Source organism: Spea bombifrons, chromosome 13 (genome assembly GCF_027358695.1).
Source record: "Spea bombifrons isolate aSpeBom1 chromosome 13, aSpeBom1.2.pri, whole genome shotgun sequence".
Taxonomy (NCBI): Eukaryota; Metazoa; Chordata; class Amphibia; order Anura; family Pelobatidae; genus Spea; species Spea bombifrons.
Window position 1 is genome coordinate 15,718,051 of NC_071099.1, and position 19,031 is coordinate 15,737,081.

The 19,031-nt window shown below is 42.8% G+C and overlaps 1 protein-coding gene across 1 annotated transcript; it reads left to right on the forward strand.

Moving 5' to 3' along the window:
• The first annotated feature begins 381 nt into the window (after positions 1-381).
• On the forward strand, positions 382-17,848 carry COL1A1 (collagen type I alpha 1 chain). Its single transcript, XM_053453898.1, has 51 exons — positions 382-593; positions 2,685-2,873; positions 3,037-3,065; positions 3,177-3,212; positions 3,591-3,683; positions 3,794-3,862; positions 4,181-4,225; positions 4,353-4,406; positions 4,782-4,835; positions 4,946-4,999; positions 5,112-5,165; positions 5,257-5,310; positions 5,402-5,446; positions 5,702-5,755; positions 5,865-5,909; positions 6,075-6,128; positions 6,519-6,617; positions 6,701-6,745; positions 6,860-6,958; positions 7,225-7,278; positions 7,366-7,473; positions 7,865-7,918; positions 8,134-8,232; positions 8,378-8,431; positions 8,512-8,610; positions 8,729-8,782; positions 9,240-9,293; positions 9,384-9,437; positions 9,541-9,594; positions 9,732-9,776; positions 10,209-10,307; positions 10,572-10,679; positions 10,849-10,956; positions 11,175-11,228; positions 11,319-11,372; positions 11,638-11,745; positions 11,838-11,891; positions 12,331-12,384; positions 12,547-12,708; positions 12,847-12,954; positions 13,115-13,222; positions 13,638-13,691; positions 13,793-13,900; positions 14,273-14,326; positions 14,412-14,519; positions 14,790-14,843; positions 14,984-15,091; positions 15,198-15,480; positions 15,686-15,876; positions 16,028-16,270; positions 16,569-17,848. The coding sequence occupies exons 1-51, from the start codon at positions 512-514 to the stop codon at positions 16,713-16,715; spliced, it is 4,350 nt and encodes a 1,449-aa protein (XP_053309873.1). The 5' UTR covers positions 382-511; the 3' UTR covers positions 16,716-17,848.
• Positions 17,849-19,031: the final 1,183 nt, after the last annotated feature.

Genomic DNA, 19,031 nt, shown 5'->3' on the forward strand with positions numbered 1-19,031 from the left:
ATATTTTCTGTGTACTTTTTTATATTTCTTTTTTTGGGGGATAATGTCGCATAATGCAGTTTCTGGTTGTTAGAATTGTAAATTTTTATAGAAATAGGTATTTTCCTTTGTTTTAGCCCTTGTTTTATTTGAGTTAGAATGCCTTTTCTCTTAAGCAGTTCTAAGTGATCTGAGAGTTTAGTTCCTTTCTGGATAGGGAGGGGTTGGCTTTGTTGGAAGTTTTTTTTTTTTGTTAGACTGTGTATGAGTTTTGGTATTGGAGAATGGGCTGGACCAGTGTTGTTCCAACCTAAAAAAAAAAAAAAAAAAAAAGAGAGAAAAAGATTGGAGGACCCCACCTCTCTGGAGTGTTGGATGAATATAAAAGGGGACCCCATCCAGCAGGGACACAGTAGGAAGTTTCTGCTGGGGTCTGCACTGGAAGTATACCACTAAACCTACCCCTGTATGACTAGGAACTGAGAAGATTATAGACAGGGCCACAGAGAGTCTACATGTCTGATATTTAGACATGTTCAGCTTTGTGGATACACGGATACTGCTCTCTATAGCAGCAACAATCCTAGTAGCAAGATGTCAAGGAGAAGATGACGGTATGTAACCTTCCATTTGTCAGTAGAAGCCCATTGTCATAGCTTTTGTTATTCAGTTGTTACATTGCGCCATTGTTACTTTGCCCTATTGTTACTAAATCTATTGTCGCCTGATGATGGCACTTGGCCCTTCTATGTGGCCAATGCTCAACTGATACGATGAAGACCATCACAGGTCCATCAAATCCCACCGATTTTATTTTTTCCCCAAATAATGCACATGCAACAAAATATTTTGTTTGTTTTTTTGGTTCCAAAACATTATTGGTTGAGTAGATAAATAATAGAAGTTTGTCACATTGTATCCAGCATAGCATTCTTTTGCATTATATTATTGAAAATGTATTTTTTATATTTTTTTTAGTTTTATACCTGCTGTAAGTATAAGGGTGTCTTATAAACAGGGTTACGTTTGCAAGATAGCTGGGAGGAAAGGTGGTGAACAAGAAAAAAAAGAGGGTGGGATTGTTAATCCCCCTTTCCTGGATGATTTAATATGCGGTGTTTTTAGTGAAAACACATTATCTCATGATTACATTGAGAAACTGCAGCTCCAGAGGGTTATGGAATAAACATAGGCATGTGGATTTCATTACACTCTGCTAAACTCATCAAGTGGGGGTCTGGGTATTAAAAAAAAGGGTAAGGGGTGATTCACAGGGGAAATGTTAAACAGACTTCAGTATGAAAATATATGTCTAGACATAACTTCACATCTCCAACTTTTTAGGATGCTCACTTAACATATTGGACCATTTCAGCTGTGCACTGTCGCCCCCTAGTGTCAAGCAGCAGACTTACAGGAATGATGTCAATTCCATTGCTCTTCCTATTAAATGCTTCACAAATAATAAAACAGTAAATCAATTTTGAATCATATTCTCAGTTAGAACAAAAATGCCTGTACAGAAAAGTTTCTCCCTTCTTTTAAAATCCTTTTCCTTTTGTTTTAATAACACCTTAAAGCCACCTTGCGGTGGAAAGAGTTATTGCAGCCAAGTGCATGGGGTGTGGCGCCCAACTCTAATTGTCTTCATACGTTGACATCATAGCTCCAGGGCTTTATAAATCAATCAATTATTATTGTATTGTTGCTTTTTTTTGAGAATCCCACCAACCCTACCTTCCACCTCCACCACTAGCCATACCATTAACTCAACCAGAACCAACAGGGAGGGTACGGCGCTATGGTATTCCTTAACTGCAATGCCTCGAAAGTGTTAAAGGGTTAACCCAACAAGTTCAGGCTTTAATTGGGATGGCGAGGATTCTAAGAATTTTTTTTTTTTGGCTCCGGGGCATAGTTTCTATAGGTTGTGAGATTACATACATCTGTCTCCAGACAATCCTCTAACCTTGTCCACATTCCATTGGCACCTGAACGTGTCCCATCCTGTATCCCATCAACCGCTGAGACTACAGGTTCCTCCTCCGGCTCAGACTCCCACATCAGCTCCCTCCCAGAACATTTCCACCTTCTCAAATTCTCTCCCCACCTCCCTTTCTTTCCCCTGCCCTTCACATCTGCAGCGTCCCCCCCTTTTGCGTCCCTCTTAAAGCTGCTATAAAGACGCATATGGGCTTGGAATAGGCTAAAGCATGGAAAAACTTGGAGACTTCCAAAATATTTAGTTTTTTTTCCCCCCCTCCTCTCGCCCCCATTCGTTTGGCAGCTTCTACTCCTGTCACTGATCCTGGCTGATGAGAACCAGATGATCTTTTTTTTTTTTTCTTTTTTTTTTTTTATACCAGATGTTGAGAAAAATTAAAAAACAAAGCAATGACGCTTCTTTTCTTCAGTATCTTAACCCATTTTTGAACACTGAAAGAATAGAATTAGCAGATTTAAAGGCGATAGTTCTATAATATTAGGTGTGATTATAAACAGGTATAGTTTCTCAAAAGAAGTTTCAAGCTAAATGTTTTCTAAATTAATTTTGTAAACTGGTTACATTTGGTCCCAAGCAGGTCATCAAAATTATATATTTTGGTTATTTTTATGCTTTTCAAAAACAAATTGTAAAAAAAAAAAAAACCTTTTCCGGCATTATTTTTAATTTATTGTCTTCTTCTTTTTTTTTTTTTCCATAGTTCTTTCTTCCCAGTGCATTCAAAATGGCGTTAAGTACAACGACAGAGATGTATGGAAACCAGAAGCCTGCCAAATCTGCGTTTGCGACAATGGAAACATCCTTTGCGACGAGGTGATCTGTGAAGACGCGGACTGCCCCAACGCAGAGATCCCATTCGGAGAATGCTGCCCCATCTGCCCCGACAACGGTAAGTGGCAGTTCTCTAGAATTTTCATAGATTACCATGAATACTACATTATTAAGGATCCCATCGCTGACACCAACTGCCGGACAGTAAAAAATAAATAATACAAATTAAATTAATAATAATATTGGTTCTATGATATTAATCATTTTTCTCCTTTTTACAGCTCAATACTCCGAAGTTACCGGAGTTGAGGTGAGTTGTAGACACAAAACTCTAAAAAAACCTCAAACACTGTTTTTTTTATGGCTTCATATTTATACTTGTTCTTTCTTTTAATTTTTTTTATCTTTTGCCTGTTCACAGGGTCCCAAGGGAGATACTGGCCCTAAGGGTGATAGGGTAAGTGTGTGTTTGTGAATCTACATACCTGTCCATCTATACACATTTTTATAGCGTTATATCTGTTAAAGTCCTCCATGAGAATACTTTAAACACTACATGTGAAACAATGGTGGACAAGGAACTGGATCCTTTATTGTTAGCCTATGAAATGTTATCACTTGTTGCACCAAAATCACTTTTATACATTAACGTAAAATAAGTAGGGTTAGATTATTTGAGCTGTTGTGTGATCCAGGCCCGGACTGGAGACTGGGCACACTGGGCAAATGCCTGGTGAGCTGGTGCCCGACAGTGCCTTCCACCAACTTTTACTGCCCTCCTTTGCAGTTGGGGATGATCTTTGTGGAATTAACAGGTTGTACTTCTACTTCACAGGGACTTCCCGGCCTACCTGGTAGAGATGGCATTCCCGGAAGACCTGGAGAAATGGGACCCCCAGGCCCACCTGGTCCACCTGGCCTTGGCGGAGTAAGTGTCCCTTTACATCACTCCATCTGAGACATAATGGCCACTGGTGCTAGACCAACATATGTAGACCCTCTTGTCTGACTGCGCTGCTCTCTCTCTTTCTTATTCAGAACTTTGCTCCTCAAATGTCCTACGGTTTTGACGAGAAGTCTGCTGGTATCTCCATGCCCGGTCCCATGGTAAGTTAGTTTGTTGTCCATCTTGTAATCCATAGGCCAGATGGTGCTCTCCAGAGATTTCAATTTGAGGCTCCATATAATTCATAGAAAACATAAAACTAGGGTTTTCATATAATTCCCTCTACAATAGGGCTGTTCAAAATGTGGGGGTTCTACTAAAAACTGTAAAAAAAAAATACAAATAGTACAGAACCAAGGCACCATAGGATTATGAAGGAGAATTGTCATTTAACCATGGAATAATGCCAATGGTAGAAGCTTTAGAACTACTTAATTACTGTTTGATACCATTATTGACTTCCATTTTCTTTGTTTCAGGGCCCTATGGGTCCCCGTGGTCCCCCTGGCCCAGCTGGATCTCCCGTAAGTATCTTCTTCCTCTTGTGTTCTGAGAGAATAATCTGGCATTGACTTGCAAACCCCTCCGTGCTGAGGCTTCAATGTCTAATACAAGCCGGCTAACTTTCTGATTTTCTTTCCAATATCCCAGGGACCTCAAGGCTTCCAAGGACCCCCTGGTGAACCCGGCGAACCCGGTGCATCTGTAAGTACTGCGAGATACCCTTGCTGTTAAAGTACAACTTTAGAACCATCAAGCTTTCTTCAGCTGTAGCACAAAATAATTTGGAAATATATATATTAAGCCCAGTGATCCAGTGTATTTTTCTCCCATGGAGTTGATTCGTTGAGTCATTCGCACTGTGAGCCAATCAAAAAGCTCAGTGACCCATCAAACTCTAGAAGAACTCTAGATGGATTCTTCTTTACTGCTGATTGGACCTTGTGGCCTCTGTCATTTTCTATATTAGTAAATAGTTACTGGAGGCCTATTCATGATTCTGAAGACCTTCAGTTCTGGTAGATGCCCCTTATAATTGGTATTTGTTTCAACATCTGTGTTTGCCCTCTTGTGTTTCAGGGTGCTATGGGACCCCGTGGCCCCCCAGGACCCCCAGGAAAGAACGGTGATGATGTAAGTATATACCAAGTGTATCCAAAATAATAATAATTCTCCTCCTCACCCACAACCATCAGAAAGATGTTCAATTTAATCTATAACTTGTGTTCTTTTTCTTCTAAAAGGGTGAAGCTGGCAAACCAGGCCGCCCTGGTGAGCGTGGACCCCCAGGACCCCAGGTAAGCTAGAAGTTTAGTTACAAGCCATGTTGGTTCTTTACAGGTGTATCGGAAGCCAAGCAATGCCATTGTTCTTTTGTCAAACCTTATTATTTATCCTTCTTATTTGCAGGGTGCTCGTGGTCTTCCAGGAACAGCAGGTCTCCCAGGTGCCAAGGGACACAGAGTAAGTCTCAGGCCACATCCTCTCCTCTTTAAAATCTCAATCATTAAACCACAATGTATTACAATCTAATGCTCCTTTCTCTTTCACCCAGGGTTTCAACGGACTTGATGGAGCTAAGGGTGACACCGGTCCAGCTGGTCCTAAGGTAGCTATTGAATGCAGAAGAAAGGAGTACAGAGTCTAATGGTACAACATTCTGGATTGGTTGATGACCCTGCTTTCTTATCTGTTTTTAGGGTGAGCCTGGCAACCCTGGTGAGAATGGCGCTCCCGGACAAGTAGTAAGTAATCAGGGCTTCTGTTTATTGCTGGCATTAGTTCAGGAGGAACGTTTGTGGATAAGATACAACCTGTTACGCCATTTTTCTATAGCTCCTAAAGGAGCGTTCTAGAAATCATATTCAGGACATGGAGGGTACACATGAATTTAGTAGAGACTGGGAGCTGGAAGAGTAATAAAGCTGTTGGGAATGGTTTAATATTGCAATTATAACAGATATCATTCCCTTATTCTCATACTTGTGTTACTTTCTCAGGGTCCACGTGGTCTCCCCGGCGAGAGAGGTCGCCCAGGCGCTCCTGGCCCAGCTGTGAGTATACCCCTTTAGATACCTAGTCCAAATGAAATAGGGGTCTTTGAGTAGATGAAGTTCCAGATGTATTGGAATACAGACTGAAACATACATTCTTCTTTTGTAGGGTGCTCGTGGTAACGATGGTGCTCCCGGTGCTGCTGGTCCCCCTGTAAGTATCTTCAACATTTAAGATCTTCATACTATGATATAGTAATGAATATAAAATATGAAGCTTAAGAAAAGTCTTGTCAAGGTGTTGGGCAGTGATAGTTTTATTATTGGGAAACACTTTGCAGTATTATTATGTATTTATACCTTTGTCTTCTTTTTGTAGGGTTCTACTGGCCCGACTGGACCACCTGGCTTCCCCGGCAGTGTTGGCCCTAAGGTAAGATTTTGGGATTCTTAGGTCACAGTTCAGGGCACAGAATCCAAGAGCAAAAGGTTAACGGGTGGTGGGCTTATTACATATACTCCACCTGGAGATGTGAATATGGGGCAAAGATCTCAACCACCCCATCTTCTTTTGTTAAAATGTTTTTCTGTGAATGTTTTTGCTACTATCCAAAGAAAATGATAACATATCTGAGAATGCTTTCTCAATAATTATACTCAGTATAGATCAGGTTTACTCACTCCAAGGTAGATTATATCAATATGGGTGAAGCACTCATCATCAGGAGATATGGTTCATTGTTAGACTCATTGGAAACCACCTTACTCATGATGGTGTATGCCTACTTGTGTCTTTTGAATTCATGGGTCTTCTTTCTTCCAGGGTGATGCTGGTCCTCAAGGTTCTCGTGGTTCTGATGGTCCCCAAGGTGCTCGTGGTGAGCCTGGTGCTCCTGGTCAAGCTGGCCCAGCTGGTCCTTCTGTAAGTGCCCCCCCTAGATTTTGTTTTTACAACTGGCACTGGCTGGAGATGGTCACTAACTGATGTACAAATTCTCATTACAGGGAAACCCTGGTACTGATGGTCAACCTGGTGCTAAGGGTGTCACTGTAAGTATCTTCTTAGTTGCATTATGGAAAAAAATAGCTCTTCTTTTGCCTACAAACCACATTTCGAATACAGCTCTTTCATTAATGCTTGACTTTTTCCCTCTTCACCTGTAGGGTGCTCCCGGTATTGCTGGCGCTCCTGGTTTCCCTGGTGCTCGTGGTGCTCCTGGACCTCAAGGACCTGGCGGTGCTCCTGGACCTAAGGGTAACAATGTGAGTATCACCATCTTCAGGTAGAAGCTTCATGGTTACATTAAAAGGTGTTCGCCATCACAAGACTATTGACACAGTATATCTCAATGTAGTATAAAAAATATGTATGGACACCATGTATTTGGCCTCATAGAGGGTGTTGCAGATAAGAAGATTAAACAGATGCTTTGGGCCTCCACATTGGGCCAAGAGGGAAGAGACATACAGATGCATCAAGTCTGATGGAAGGCTCAAGGTCTTATCATATGCCTTTTCTCATTTTATAGGGTGAACCTGGCGCTCAAGGAAACAAGGGAGAGCCTGGTGCCAAGGGAGAGCCTGTAAGTAGCTATCCACATCCCAACTGTTTGTATAAAACAGCCCCATAATGGGTGAGCCCAATCATTTACCTTTATTGTGTTCTTCAGGGCCCATCTGGTGTACAAGGACCCCCAGGCCCCCCTGGTGAAGAAGGAAAGAGAGGATCCCGTGGTGAGCCTGGACCTGGCGGTCCTCCTGGCCCTGCTGGTGAACGTGTAAGTAATCCAAAAAAAACCCAATCATTAACCAAACCACAATAACCAAAAATGAAGCCTTACCAAATGAGAGGATTCAAAATCAAGAGGACCTAAGGCCCATTAGAACCTTAGCTTCCAGGAAGATAATTTCATATGATATATGATGTATATAATCCATAACATTAGCAAAATTGGGTAATTTGGGGATACAGTCTTGCTGTTTAATTTAATAAAAGGAGAAGGCAAAATAAACAAGGGTAAGAGTCTACTAAGTCTACTTATTTTGTGAAAGTGGAATTAATTCATGATGTCATTGTAATTGACATGGTCCATCAGATATGACCTTTCTTTGTCTTCAACTCCCACTTATCCATCCTGCTTAACCATGTCTCACCTATTCTCTCCACAGGGTTCTCCTGGTAGCCGTGGTTTCCCTGGATCTGATGGTGCATCTGGACCCAAGGTGAGATGCATGGCACAGATAGGCACAATAATATCACATAACATATTAGTAAAAAGACAACCCAGTGACACTGTTAATAAATATGAGTCACTTGAGTCACAAATGGTTGACATGGCATCTTGGGAAATGATTCTTTAGAATCATTAGTTTGTTAACACAGTTAACTCTGGCCTATGATGTTTTAATTTCTGATTCTCATTATTTTCCTAAATCAGGGTCCCCCTGGTGAACGTGGTCCCGTTGGCCCTGCTGGTCCCAAAGGATCTCCCGGTGAATCTGGCCGCCCTGGCGAGCCTGGTCTTCCTGGTGCTAAGGTGAGAAGTGACCAGATATAAACAAATAACTATAGGAGAACACATCCATAGTGACCATAACATTGGATGAAACTGATACAATGTTTGGTATAGGCCATTCCTGAAGTTTAGGATGTATTTTGACCTTCCTTATCTTCTTTTGTAGGGTCTGACTGGTAGCCCTGGCTCCCCTGGCTCTGATGGCAAGACTGGCCCTGCTGTAAGTTGCCTTCCTTGAGCCACCTTCTACCAACATGTGGATGATTTCCATCTTCTCATTGTAACCTATTTCTATTCTAGGGTGCCCCTGGTCAAGATGGCCGTCCTGGACCCCCTGGCCCACCTGGTGCTAGAGGCCAATCTGGTGTAATGGGATTCCCCGGACCTAAAGGTGCTGCTGTAAGTACCAAACCTTTAAAATTACTTCTACATTTGCACCCATGGGGTGGTCACATGCGTGAAGCCTCCATTAAATAAGACTACATTTTGTTTGACATTGTCTTTTCTTCTCCCACAGGGTGAGCCTGGCAAACCTGGAGAGAGAGGAGTTGCTGGTCCCCCTGGTGCTGTTGTGAGTATCTTAAAAAAAAACATATTGGGGCAGGGGCATTCTGAAATTGCCATAGTAGCTAGAAGATGGGGCCTCCATCAACCAGCCATTGGGTAATTAATTATTGGTCATACCAAGAAATGGCGATATGAGACGGCATCACTTACTGCCTTCTATGCCTTCCCTAGACAGTAAACACAAATCTCTTGTATTCTGATATTAAGTCTTAATTTCAAGGTTAATCTTCATGTTAAGGAGCAAGTGGACTTATTGTAAGACAAAGGAACAGACATGGATTTTAGGAGGCTGAATACATTTCAGTTCTTCGGTGGACAGTAAAACAATATTCCTAATTGAGAAGCAGTCTGATTCAGGCAAACCACATTGTTATAGCTCCAATGCAATACTCCATAGATAGATGTATATTTGGCCTAATCATGGTGGCATTGATAACAATTCCTCTGCTTACTCCTGACAGGGTGCCCCTGGTAAAGATGGTGAAGCTGGAGCTCAAGGTCCTCCTGGCCCCTCTGTAAGTATTGATGGCTTTCTCCATTAGTATCGGTTGATCACCAAGCACTGATTGCAGGTGTCATGAACCATTTTTATTGGTGCTCCACAGGGCCCCGCTGGTGAGAGAGGTGAACAAGGTCCCGGTGGTCCACCTGGATTCCAAGTGAGTATCTGTTCAGTATGGGTTGTCATCATGGCCCCACTATTTCATCTATGCTAACTGTGTACCATCTACCTGGTCTACAACATCACCTTTTCTCTTGTAGGGTCTTCCCGGACCCCCAGGTCCTGCTGGTGAGAGTGGCAAGCCCGGTGAACAGGTGAGTAAAATAAGTATGGGTAAAAGTAGGGGGCTGATAGGGATGTGCCATTAAGGGGTGGCTTAATGGCACATATCCTAGCTACTAGACTTGACCCATTTGATTATATTGATACTGAAATGTGTCTCTCTTCACAGGGTGTTCCTGGTGATGTTGGTCCTCCTGGTCCATCTGGTGCAAGAGTGAGTATTCTAAATAGATCTGCATTTCTGCTCATTATTTCTATACAAAAAACCACATACATATAGATGTATATACCTGGCCTATTGTTAAATACATAATAAGGGTGTATGACCGCGACCAGACTAGCACTTTAAAATGGTCCAGCCATGGTTCAAAACTGGCCATGGCTTTACCTTTCACATTATGTGTCATTGCTGTGCAGCTCAGCAGGTATTTGTTGTGTGTACACAATGGCCGGTTTAACCCTACCAAAAACAATTATAACAAAATGTATCACCGAATTGGAAATTGGGGTTATGTTGAGATATCTATACACCAACCATGGAGGGGTCTCATCATGTAAGGACTTTACTCAACTCTCTAATGGCCTTTTCACTGCTAGGCTTGTTCATGTTTTTGTGACCCATAATTTCTCTTCACCTCTTATATAGGGTGAGAGAGGTTTCCCTGGCGAACGTGGTGCCCAAGGTCCCCCTGGCCCTCAAGGACCTCGTGGTTCCAATGGTGCTCCTGGTAACGATGGTGCTAAGGTAAGTTTAACATGATCATGAAATAACTAATGGTGGTTCTATTGCTAATTTATAGATATATAGTTTGGTATAGATGTTTAATCCCATGATCCAACTTTTATACTGGTATTAATTGTGAGATATCTTCAGCATCAGATCAAAGATTATAAAACAGAATGTCTGCCCATTTATATATAACCACAAATACGTATTTATGATTACTCAATGGGATCACAGCGAAGCAATACATGTTAAATATTGTCCTCCTTCTCCCTTCAACAATAGGGTGATGCTGGTGCTCCTGGTTCCCCTGGTGGTCAAGGACCTCCCGGTCTCCAAGGAATGCCCGGTGAACGTGGTGCTGCTGGCCTTCCTGGTGCAAAGGGTGACAGAGTGAGTGCCAGTCTTTATTTTATGCCGACAAAGATGTCAACTCCTTAACCTTTTTTTTATTTCTGGTGAAGGTCTACTTTTCTTTTTCTAATTATTCATTTGTTTTGCACCTTTACCTTTCTTTTATATCTTGGTGCACACCATAACTCATATTTGTTTTCTAAATCAGGGTGACCAAGGACCTAAAGGCAGTGATGGTGCCCCTGGCAAAGATGGCGTGAGAGGTTTGACTGGTCCTATTGGTCCTCCTGGCCCATCTGGTGCTCCTGGTGACAAGGTAAGATTTGTGTCAGGTGACTAGCCCACATGAAGTAAGGCCTAAGATGCAAACTCTTTATATACCACTTCCAAATATTTGCTGTTAGTTAAACTTGAGATCTTCTAGAGCTCAAAAAGGAGTCTCTGATATATATCCCGCATTATGCCCTAACTGGCCCAATATAACTATAATGCCCATATGTTATTCAACAGTAACATCAAATGTTCTCTCTACAGGGTGAAGCTGGCCCTGCTGGTCCTGGTGGTCCTACTGGTGCCCGTGGTGCTCCCGTAAGTATCTTGTGTACATCAAGACTCTACCTTTATCTAGACCTATCACTGGCAGGTTTAATGTAATCATCTTCCACCTTTCTTCCATAGGGTGAGCGTGGTGAGCCCGGTCCTCCTGGCCCTGCTGGATTTGCTGGTCCCCCTGTGAGTATCTTTGATAACAACAGAACACACGAGAAAAAAAACAATTTAAATAATCTCTGGAAAAGCCAAGAAAAGTTTGATTCTACAAGTGTCTTGGTGCACTTCTTGTGCAGAATTAAATAAAAAACTGTGCACCTGCCTGGTGTAAAATGCACATATACAAAGAGACAACAGCAGTTCTTGTACAACCAATGGGGTAACTTACATCCCTTCTGCAACTACCTCTTGCTTTGTTCTTGCTAATCTCCATCCTCTCTCCACACAGGGATCTGATGGACAACCTGGAGCTAAGGGAGAACAAGGAGATGCTGGTCCCAAAGGTGATGCTGGTCCTCCAGGTCCATCTGGTCCCACTGGTGCCCCTGGCCCTGCTGTGAGTATCCCAAATGATTGTGTATATTATTTCATCCATGTCTCCTATGTACCAACAAATGTTCATATCTATTCTCATTTTTTATTTTACAGGGTGCTCTTGGTGCTCCCGGTCCCAAAGGTGCTCGTGGTCCTGCTGGTCCACCTGTGAGTATATGTGATGTTACCTTTGATATCTTCTGATATGATCCCACACCCATGTCAGAGCTTCTGCGTGACTCTGTCTCAGTAAAGTCCTACATACATTGTGACACTATATAACTACAACTCTTCATACAGGGGCGCTTCTCATGCGTTTAGATTTTATTATTGTTCTACACAATTTGCCCAAATAGGTACGGCCTGTAGGCTACCTTGCTAAGAGTAATTTATATACAGCTCTGCATATGTGGACTATAATCTACTCAGAGCGATGCCTTTGTTTGTCTTGCAATATCTAATTAGTGCAATCCATGGCTATTCTTCCATACGAGGCAACACACTAGTTGGGGTTACATTGTATTCTACTGGGGACTCAGACTTCCTTTAATTCATTTATTGTAGTGTTGTATATTAATGTTCTGATCGGTAACTTTTCCATTTTCAGGGTGCTACTGGTTTCCCTGGTGCTGCTGGAAGAGTTGGACCCCCTGGCCCATCTGTAAGTGGCTATTAATGTTATCTCTAAATGTATCCAGCTCTGCTGTCTTCTCATCAAACGGATTATAGTGCAGTATCATATAATTCTATTATTCTGTTATACTACCTAGAGGTAGTGCTGCCCTGGGACTCCCAACTTAATGGATCTTTTCATACAACATAGGGCAATGCTGGACCCCCTGGACCTTCCGGACCAGCTGGCAAGGAAGGACAGAAAGGACCCCGTGGTGAGACTGGCCCTGCTGGACGCCCTGGCGAACATGGACCTGCCGGCCCACCAGGACCTCCTGGTGAGAAAGGTTCTCCTGGCAACGATGGACCTGCTGTAAGTACCTTATTTAGAAAAATAAAAAAAATATATTTTTAAACGGTGTTTACATCAAGTGTAACCTTTACCATTTCTGTGGTAATGTGATGCTAAAATCTAGTGTACAAACCTAACCGCCATTTATTCCTGACACAGGGTCCCCCTGGTACTCCTGGACCTCAAGGTATTGCTGGTACCCGTGGTACAGTTGGTCTTCCTGGACAGAGAGGAGAAAGAGGATTCCCCGGTCTACCTGGACCTTCTGTAAGTCTAACTTCCAAAAAGAGTTAATTGACTTCTAGGAGAGGATGCCCTGTTCAGTCTTCTCAGCATAATACTTTAATCATTCCTATGGCATATCTATGTTAAAGTATAAAACAGACAATCATAAATCTCACCATTGTTTCACCATCTACCATTTTAGGGTGAACCCGGCAAACAAGGTCCTTCTGGCCCAAGTGGTGAACGTGGCCCCCCTGGTCCTTCTGGTCCCCCAGGCTTAGCTGGACCTCCCGGTGAACCTGGACGTGAGGTGAGTATTCTCAGATGGATTGATCCTTAAGCCAAAGTGAGAGAGAATCAGTTTTCAACCTTCTTAAATAGAATTATGATGGAAGCATATTTGATAAATTGTAGGTGATCATTATAAGATCTTCTCAGGAATATAAGGACACATTTAGTAGCTGGCACTGCCAGGATATAGAACAAGATGATGATTTTCTACTATTAACAGGAGAGAGTATAACCAATATGTCATGACCAATAGGGGCCAGTGATCCATAAATCTGAGGGTCACATCTTCAAATTAACATACAAATAATTGAGATGTTACTTTATAGTAAAATCAGCTATGTACTAGCAGGCAGTAACTCACACATCACATATTGAGTAGGTAGGTCAAGCTGAGTGTTCTTGGATGCTAACATTGACCCCTCTGTTGTATTTAGGGTTCTCCTGGTCAAGAAGGCTCTCCTGGTCGTGATGGATCTGCTGGACCCAAGGTAAGCTCCACCATAACAACCATTTCATCTACTGTATAATAAATATCTATGTTTTGAAATGTCACCTTGCCTTACACACACATCTCACTCTTTCCCATTAGGGTGACCGTGGTGAGACTGGACCTTCTGGACCCCCTGGTGCTCCCGGTGCCCCTGGTGCTCCCGGCCCTGCTGGCCCTGCTGGAAAGAACGGAGATCGTGGTGAGACTGTAAGTATTTCAGTTCCACTGATACTAATATATTGGACAGGTTGGTGGGTCATACTTGGTAGTGGCTAGTGCGGAAATCTATATGGTCAATATAGATGAATAGTCCTTTAAGCATGCAGGTTGCAAATAGGCCTGTTGTAAAGCAAACATATTCTAGGTTCATTTATGTCTTCTTCAGACTCTAGAAACATTTCTTAAAGCATAAGATATCTTCAAATCATGGACAGTAAAAAGAATGAAATGACCACTTAGCATCATCAAGAGGGGTGACAGATGAGGCAACCCAGTAAAATGTAGAAATAGAGTTTTGATTCCCATTTTATCAGGCTTATTGATTGGTTCCAAGAGTAAATGTGAGCTTTTATCTTACAGGGTCCTGCTGGTCCTGCTGGCCCCGCCGGCCCTGCTGGTGCCCGTGGCCCCGCTGTAAGTACCACTTTTGGCTTTCTTGACAATTTTGTGTAGGTTCAAGTTCTTATCTTTTCTAAAACAACCATTGACCTGTACATAGGGTCCCCAAGGCCCACGTGGTGACAAGGGTGAAGCTGGAGAACAAGGAGAAAGAGGCATGAAAGGACACAGAGGTTTCAATGGTCTTCCAGGACCACCCGGCGCCCCTGTAAGTACCATATAGAATTTACTTTTACTACACTCTTTATTCATTTGAGTGTTTTCCTTTGATTTGTCCTTCCTTTAATATCTCCTTCCTTTGTCTTTCCTTCCACTCCCTTTATTGTGAAGTCTAACTAATGTTCCCGTGGTTAGACATCACATCATCTGCTGTTCAGGGTCCTGTCTTTTCAATGTTTTATAATGACCAATCTTATTTTGGTTACATTTATCCTCTTAGCATCCTCACCGACAATAACAAAAACCTTTCTTTTTATAGGGACACCCTGGTGAGCAAGGTCCATCTGGTGCTTCCGGTCCCGCTGGTCCAAGAGTAAGTTTCCCTTTCCGCATAGTAACTTATCACAGAGCCTAGGTTCTGAAATCTTACAATATTTACACCTTTAAAGTGATCTTGTCCAGTAAATAGTAAGTCACCCATGTTAAATGCAATTTGTTATTAACCTTTCGCAGGGTCCCCCTGGATCATCTGGTAACCCTGGTAAAGATGGTGCCAACGGTCTTCCCGGCCCTATTGGTCCCCCTGGTGCACGTGGTCGTACTGGTGATGTTGGTCCTGCTGTGAGTATCGATGTTATCAAGATTACTCTCTAAATAAAAGTACTTATTTGTTCTTCCCTGATGATCACACAACACCATTCTGACCACCATCTATCATATCTTCTAGGGTCCTCCTGGACCTCCCGGTCCCCCAGGTCCTCCTGGCCCCCCAAGTGGTGGATTCGACTTCAGCTTTATGCCCCAGCCACCTGCAGAGAAGTCCGACCAAGGTGGTCGCTACTATCGTGCTGATGATGCCAATGTGATGCGTGACCGTGATATGGAAGTTGATACCACCCTCAAGAGTCTGAGCAAACAGATTGAAAACATCCGCAGCCCCGAGGGTACCAAAAAGAACCCAGCCCGTACTTGCCGCGACCTGAAGATGTGCCACTCTGACTGGAAGAGCGGTAAGACTGGCATTCATAAAACAGAGGCTAAATCTCAATTCTTTTCTTTCCTGATCTTCTGATCACAAACCCCTGTCAGTATTGTTAAGACTCATTTACACAGCATTCCCTAAATGCTCATCCCATCTCTTTATTTTAGCTCTCTCATCTCTTTTTTTCTTTAATAATACTTGCTTTATTGAAATTCTACCCCTTTCTTTCTCAGGTGAATACTGGATTGACCCCAACCAGGGCTGCACTCTTGATGCCATCAAGGTCTATTGTAACATGGAGACTGGTGAGACCTGCGTCTACCCATCCCAGAGCAGCATCCCACTGAAGAACTGGTACACAAGCAAGAACCCACGTGAGAAGAAACATGTCTGGTTCGGAGAGACAATGAGCGATGGATTCCAGGTGAGGACACCATATAGCAGTGGAGATGCTGGGTTATGAACTCCATTTAAAACAAAAATAGGGGGAAATGATTATGGAAACCATAATTTCTTCTTTTCCCTGATTATGGAAACCAGTCCGCTCAGTGACACTTTTCTTTTCTTCTAAATAGTTCGAATATGGTGGTGAGGGATCTGACCCAGCTGACGTGAACATCCAACTCACCTTCCTCCGTCTCATGGCCACTGAAGCCTCACAGAACATCACCTACCACTGCAAGAACAGCGTTGCTTACATGGACCAAGCCACTGGCAACCTGAAGAAGGCCCTGCTCCTCCAAGGCTCCAACGAGATTGAAATAAGAGCTGAGGGCAACAGCCGCTTCACCTACACCGTCACCGAGGATGGCTGCACGGTACGTGTTTAGTAATGCCCAAATCTCGGGTCTTCCAGGAGCCACAGTAAAGCTAGATACATCATCAAATAAAGCAGTAGATGTGGCTCTCTGGGCTCTTTTTCTTTGATAGTTCTCTAATTCTTCTGACATTACATAAGTGTTCAGCTCCAAAGACTAAATACCCTATTTAATTGCATATTCTGGTACAATAAGTAAGTTAGAAGGTCCTTATTCCCCTCGATAGAAGTATTAAAGTGTTAGTTTTAGATTTAGAAATAATAAAACTCGGTTCTAACGATCTACATTTCACACACAGCAACACACCGGACAGTGGGGCAAGACTGTCATTGAATACAAGACAACGAAAACATCACGCCTGCCCATTACAGATGTGGCACCCATGGATATTGGCGGCCCAGACCAGGAAATCGGATTTGACGTCGGACCAGTCTGTTTCGTGTAAAAACAAAACACAAATACCAGGACAGGAGAATATTTCATGCGGACTTGAAATTGTTGTTCCTCTCATCTCTAAAACTCTTCTTGTTTTCGTAAGCATTACACGAAAAAGCAAACCAATAGTCATGCTTTGAAGAACATCTCTCAAAGGACAGACCATGTGTATGTGTATTTGTGTTCACGGAAGGGGAACCGACACCTCCCCGATCAACTGTGCCCCTGCATACATGAGTTGGCCTTCCGACGACCTTGAAGATGCCCACAATGACTATGTCCCAGAATTCGAAAATTAACAAGGATACGGCATTCGAAGTAGAAGAGGAGTAAAAAAAAAATGAAATCGTTTCATGTAATGCACCTTTTTTTTAAAACTTTTTTTGTTCGTTTTTGTTTGTTCAGGTGGCAAAAAAAAAATAAATCTGAAAAAATTAAATTGAAAGTGTGTGAAGAGTGTTTTAAAAAGAGCTAGGTTTGTCCTCTGGGTGTGAATGTCCTACTCAACCGTTCCTAGAGCCCGTATTTCACCAGGATCTTCGCCTTTGCCACTCTAGAGGACATTCGTGGTCGCTGACTTGAATGTTCTTCTGGTGTCAAAGGGTGAGGAGTGGCTCAGCATCCCGGTGGTGCAGTTTAGAGAATAAATGTGTTTTTTTTTCTGAGACTACCTCACTGTCTTCTCCCATTCCATTGGTGCTAAAGTCTCACTGCTTCTTCACATGTTCCTCGTAGCAGTAACTTCAAACATTGGTGCTAAACTCAACATTAGAAGGAATCTTTACCAAAGATGTACCCCTGAATAACATACACTTGAGGTATTAATGGTGCTACCCCCTTCCATGTTCCTTAGACCCCTTTCCCGTGAACACAGGGTGAAAAGGTCCTGTCTATATTGGTAGCATTACCATTTTCTTGTTTTGCTTCTCCTTCGGTTCTTCTTCATTCTCTTCATCTGAAGCTGCCTCTCTTGCTCCTTTCTCCTTCCTGTTCACTTTCTTTTGTCCAACCCAAAACTAGACAGTGATACCATGGGGTTCGAACTGATACCAAGGATCTGTACCTGTTTTGTTATTGTATAATAATTTGAGATGTTTTTAATTATTTTGATTGCTGAAATAAAGCATGTGTTATGGTCCAAAACAGTCAGTGTTATCAGTGGTCCTTCTCTATCCGACGATGGTGCTCTGCTCTCCCCCATGGCCTTAACCGGGGTACTCAAACCTCAGAATTTCCCTTCGTCAAGTCCATAAATCCTCAAATCCCATCTCCTGGATGTTTCTACATCAGCGCCGGTTAAAAGACACCGCATATTAGAGGCAAAAGGGGCTGGTGTTACCCCAAACCTCATAAGAGTTCCTTTTATTTTGAACAAGGGGAGCCTAGCGGACCGAACATAACAATTAGCTATTAATATAAAATGCAATAATTTGGTAAATGTTTAAAATCTATATATTTTTACAAACAATGGGGAAAAAGACAGTAGGCTTTAATAACTCACGGCATGTCTGTTCAATACATTGACCTCTGCTGGTAGGACCTTGATAAGAAAAGTCTTCTTCACCTCACTAAGTCCTAAGTCTTCTTTATGTCTCACCCCTGAGAAAGCGGGACCACCATTTGTGGACTTTTTAACCTTAGGGTCCTGAGTTTGGCTCAGAACGTGCTGATTTTGTGTGTAGAGAAGAATAGATTGGTTGAAGACTGGCGATATGGGTCCAGTAACCAGAAATGTGTATAAAACAAACAAGGATGTGTGTTTCCTTGCATATCTTTTACACACATTCCTCTCGCTTCCCCTCGGTGGGTCTCTTCCTGGTATACAGCGTATGGTATAAAGGGGGCATTGTATGGATCCCTCCACCCCCTTTTCATGACATCACAAGGTGCAAAAGACCTAGATTGTGAGTATGTGAGACAAGGCAGTGCCAAGAAGACCAGTGTGTGAGAAAAGCGCTCAGAGGATCGCAGGATCGTTGGCAAGCCGCTGGATGAAAGATTCCGCAGAAAGGGATGAGGAAGGCAGCACGGCGCTTGGGAACAGACGCCTAAAGAACTTGATGTGTCTGTAAAAGGGTACCCAAAAAGCCAGTGACTTTAAGGACGGCAGTGTCCACAAGAAGACCGAAAGCGACCCATCACTTAACATACCTATAGGACCTACAGAACGGAGAGAGGAGCCCACAGACCCAAGGAACCTACAGCATCCAGTGGATTTGGGAAAGAACCCCACCAGCAGGAGCCTGGAGGAAGCCCTTGAAGAACCCACGGGTCCAACTGTATGGCAAAATGGATCAAAAGGGCTCATAAAGAGGATACACAGGGG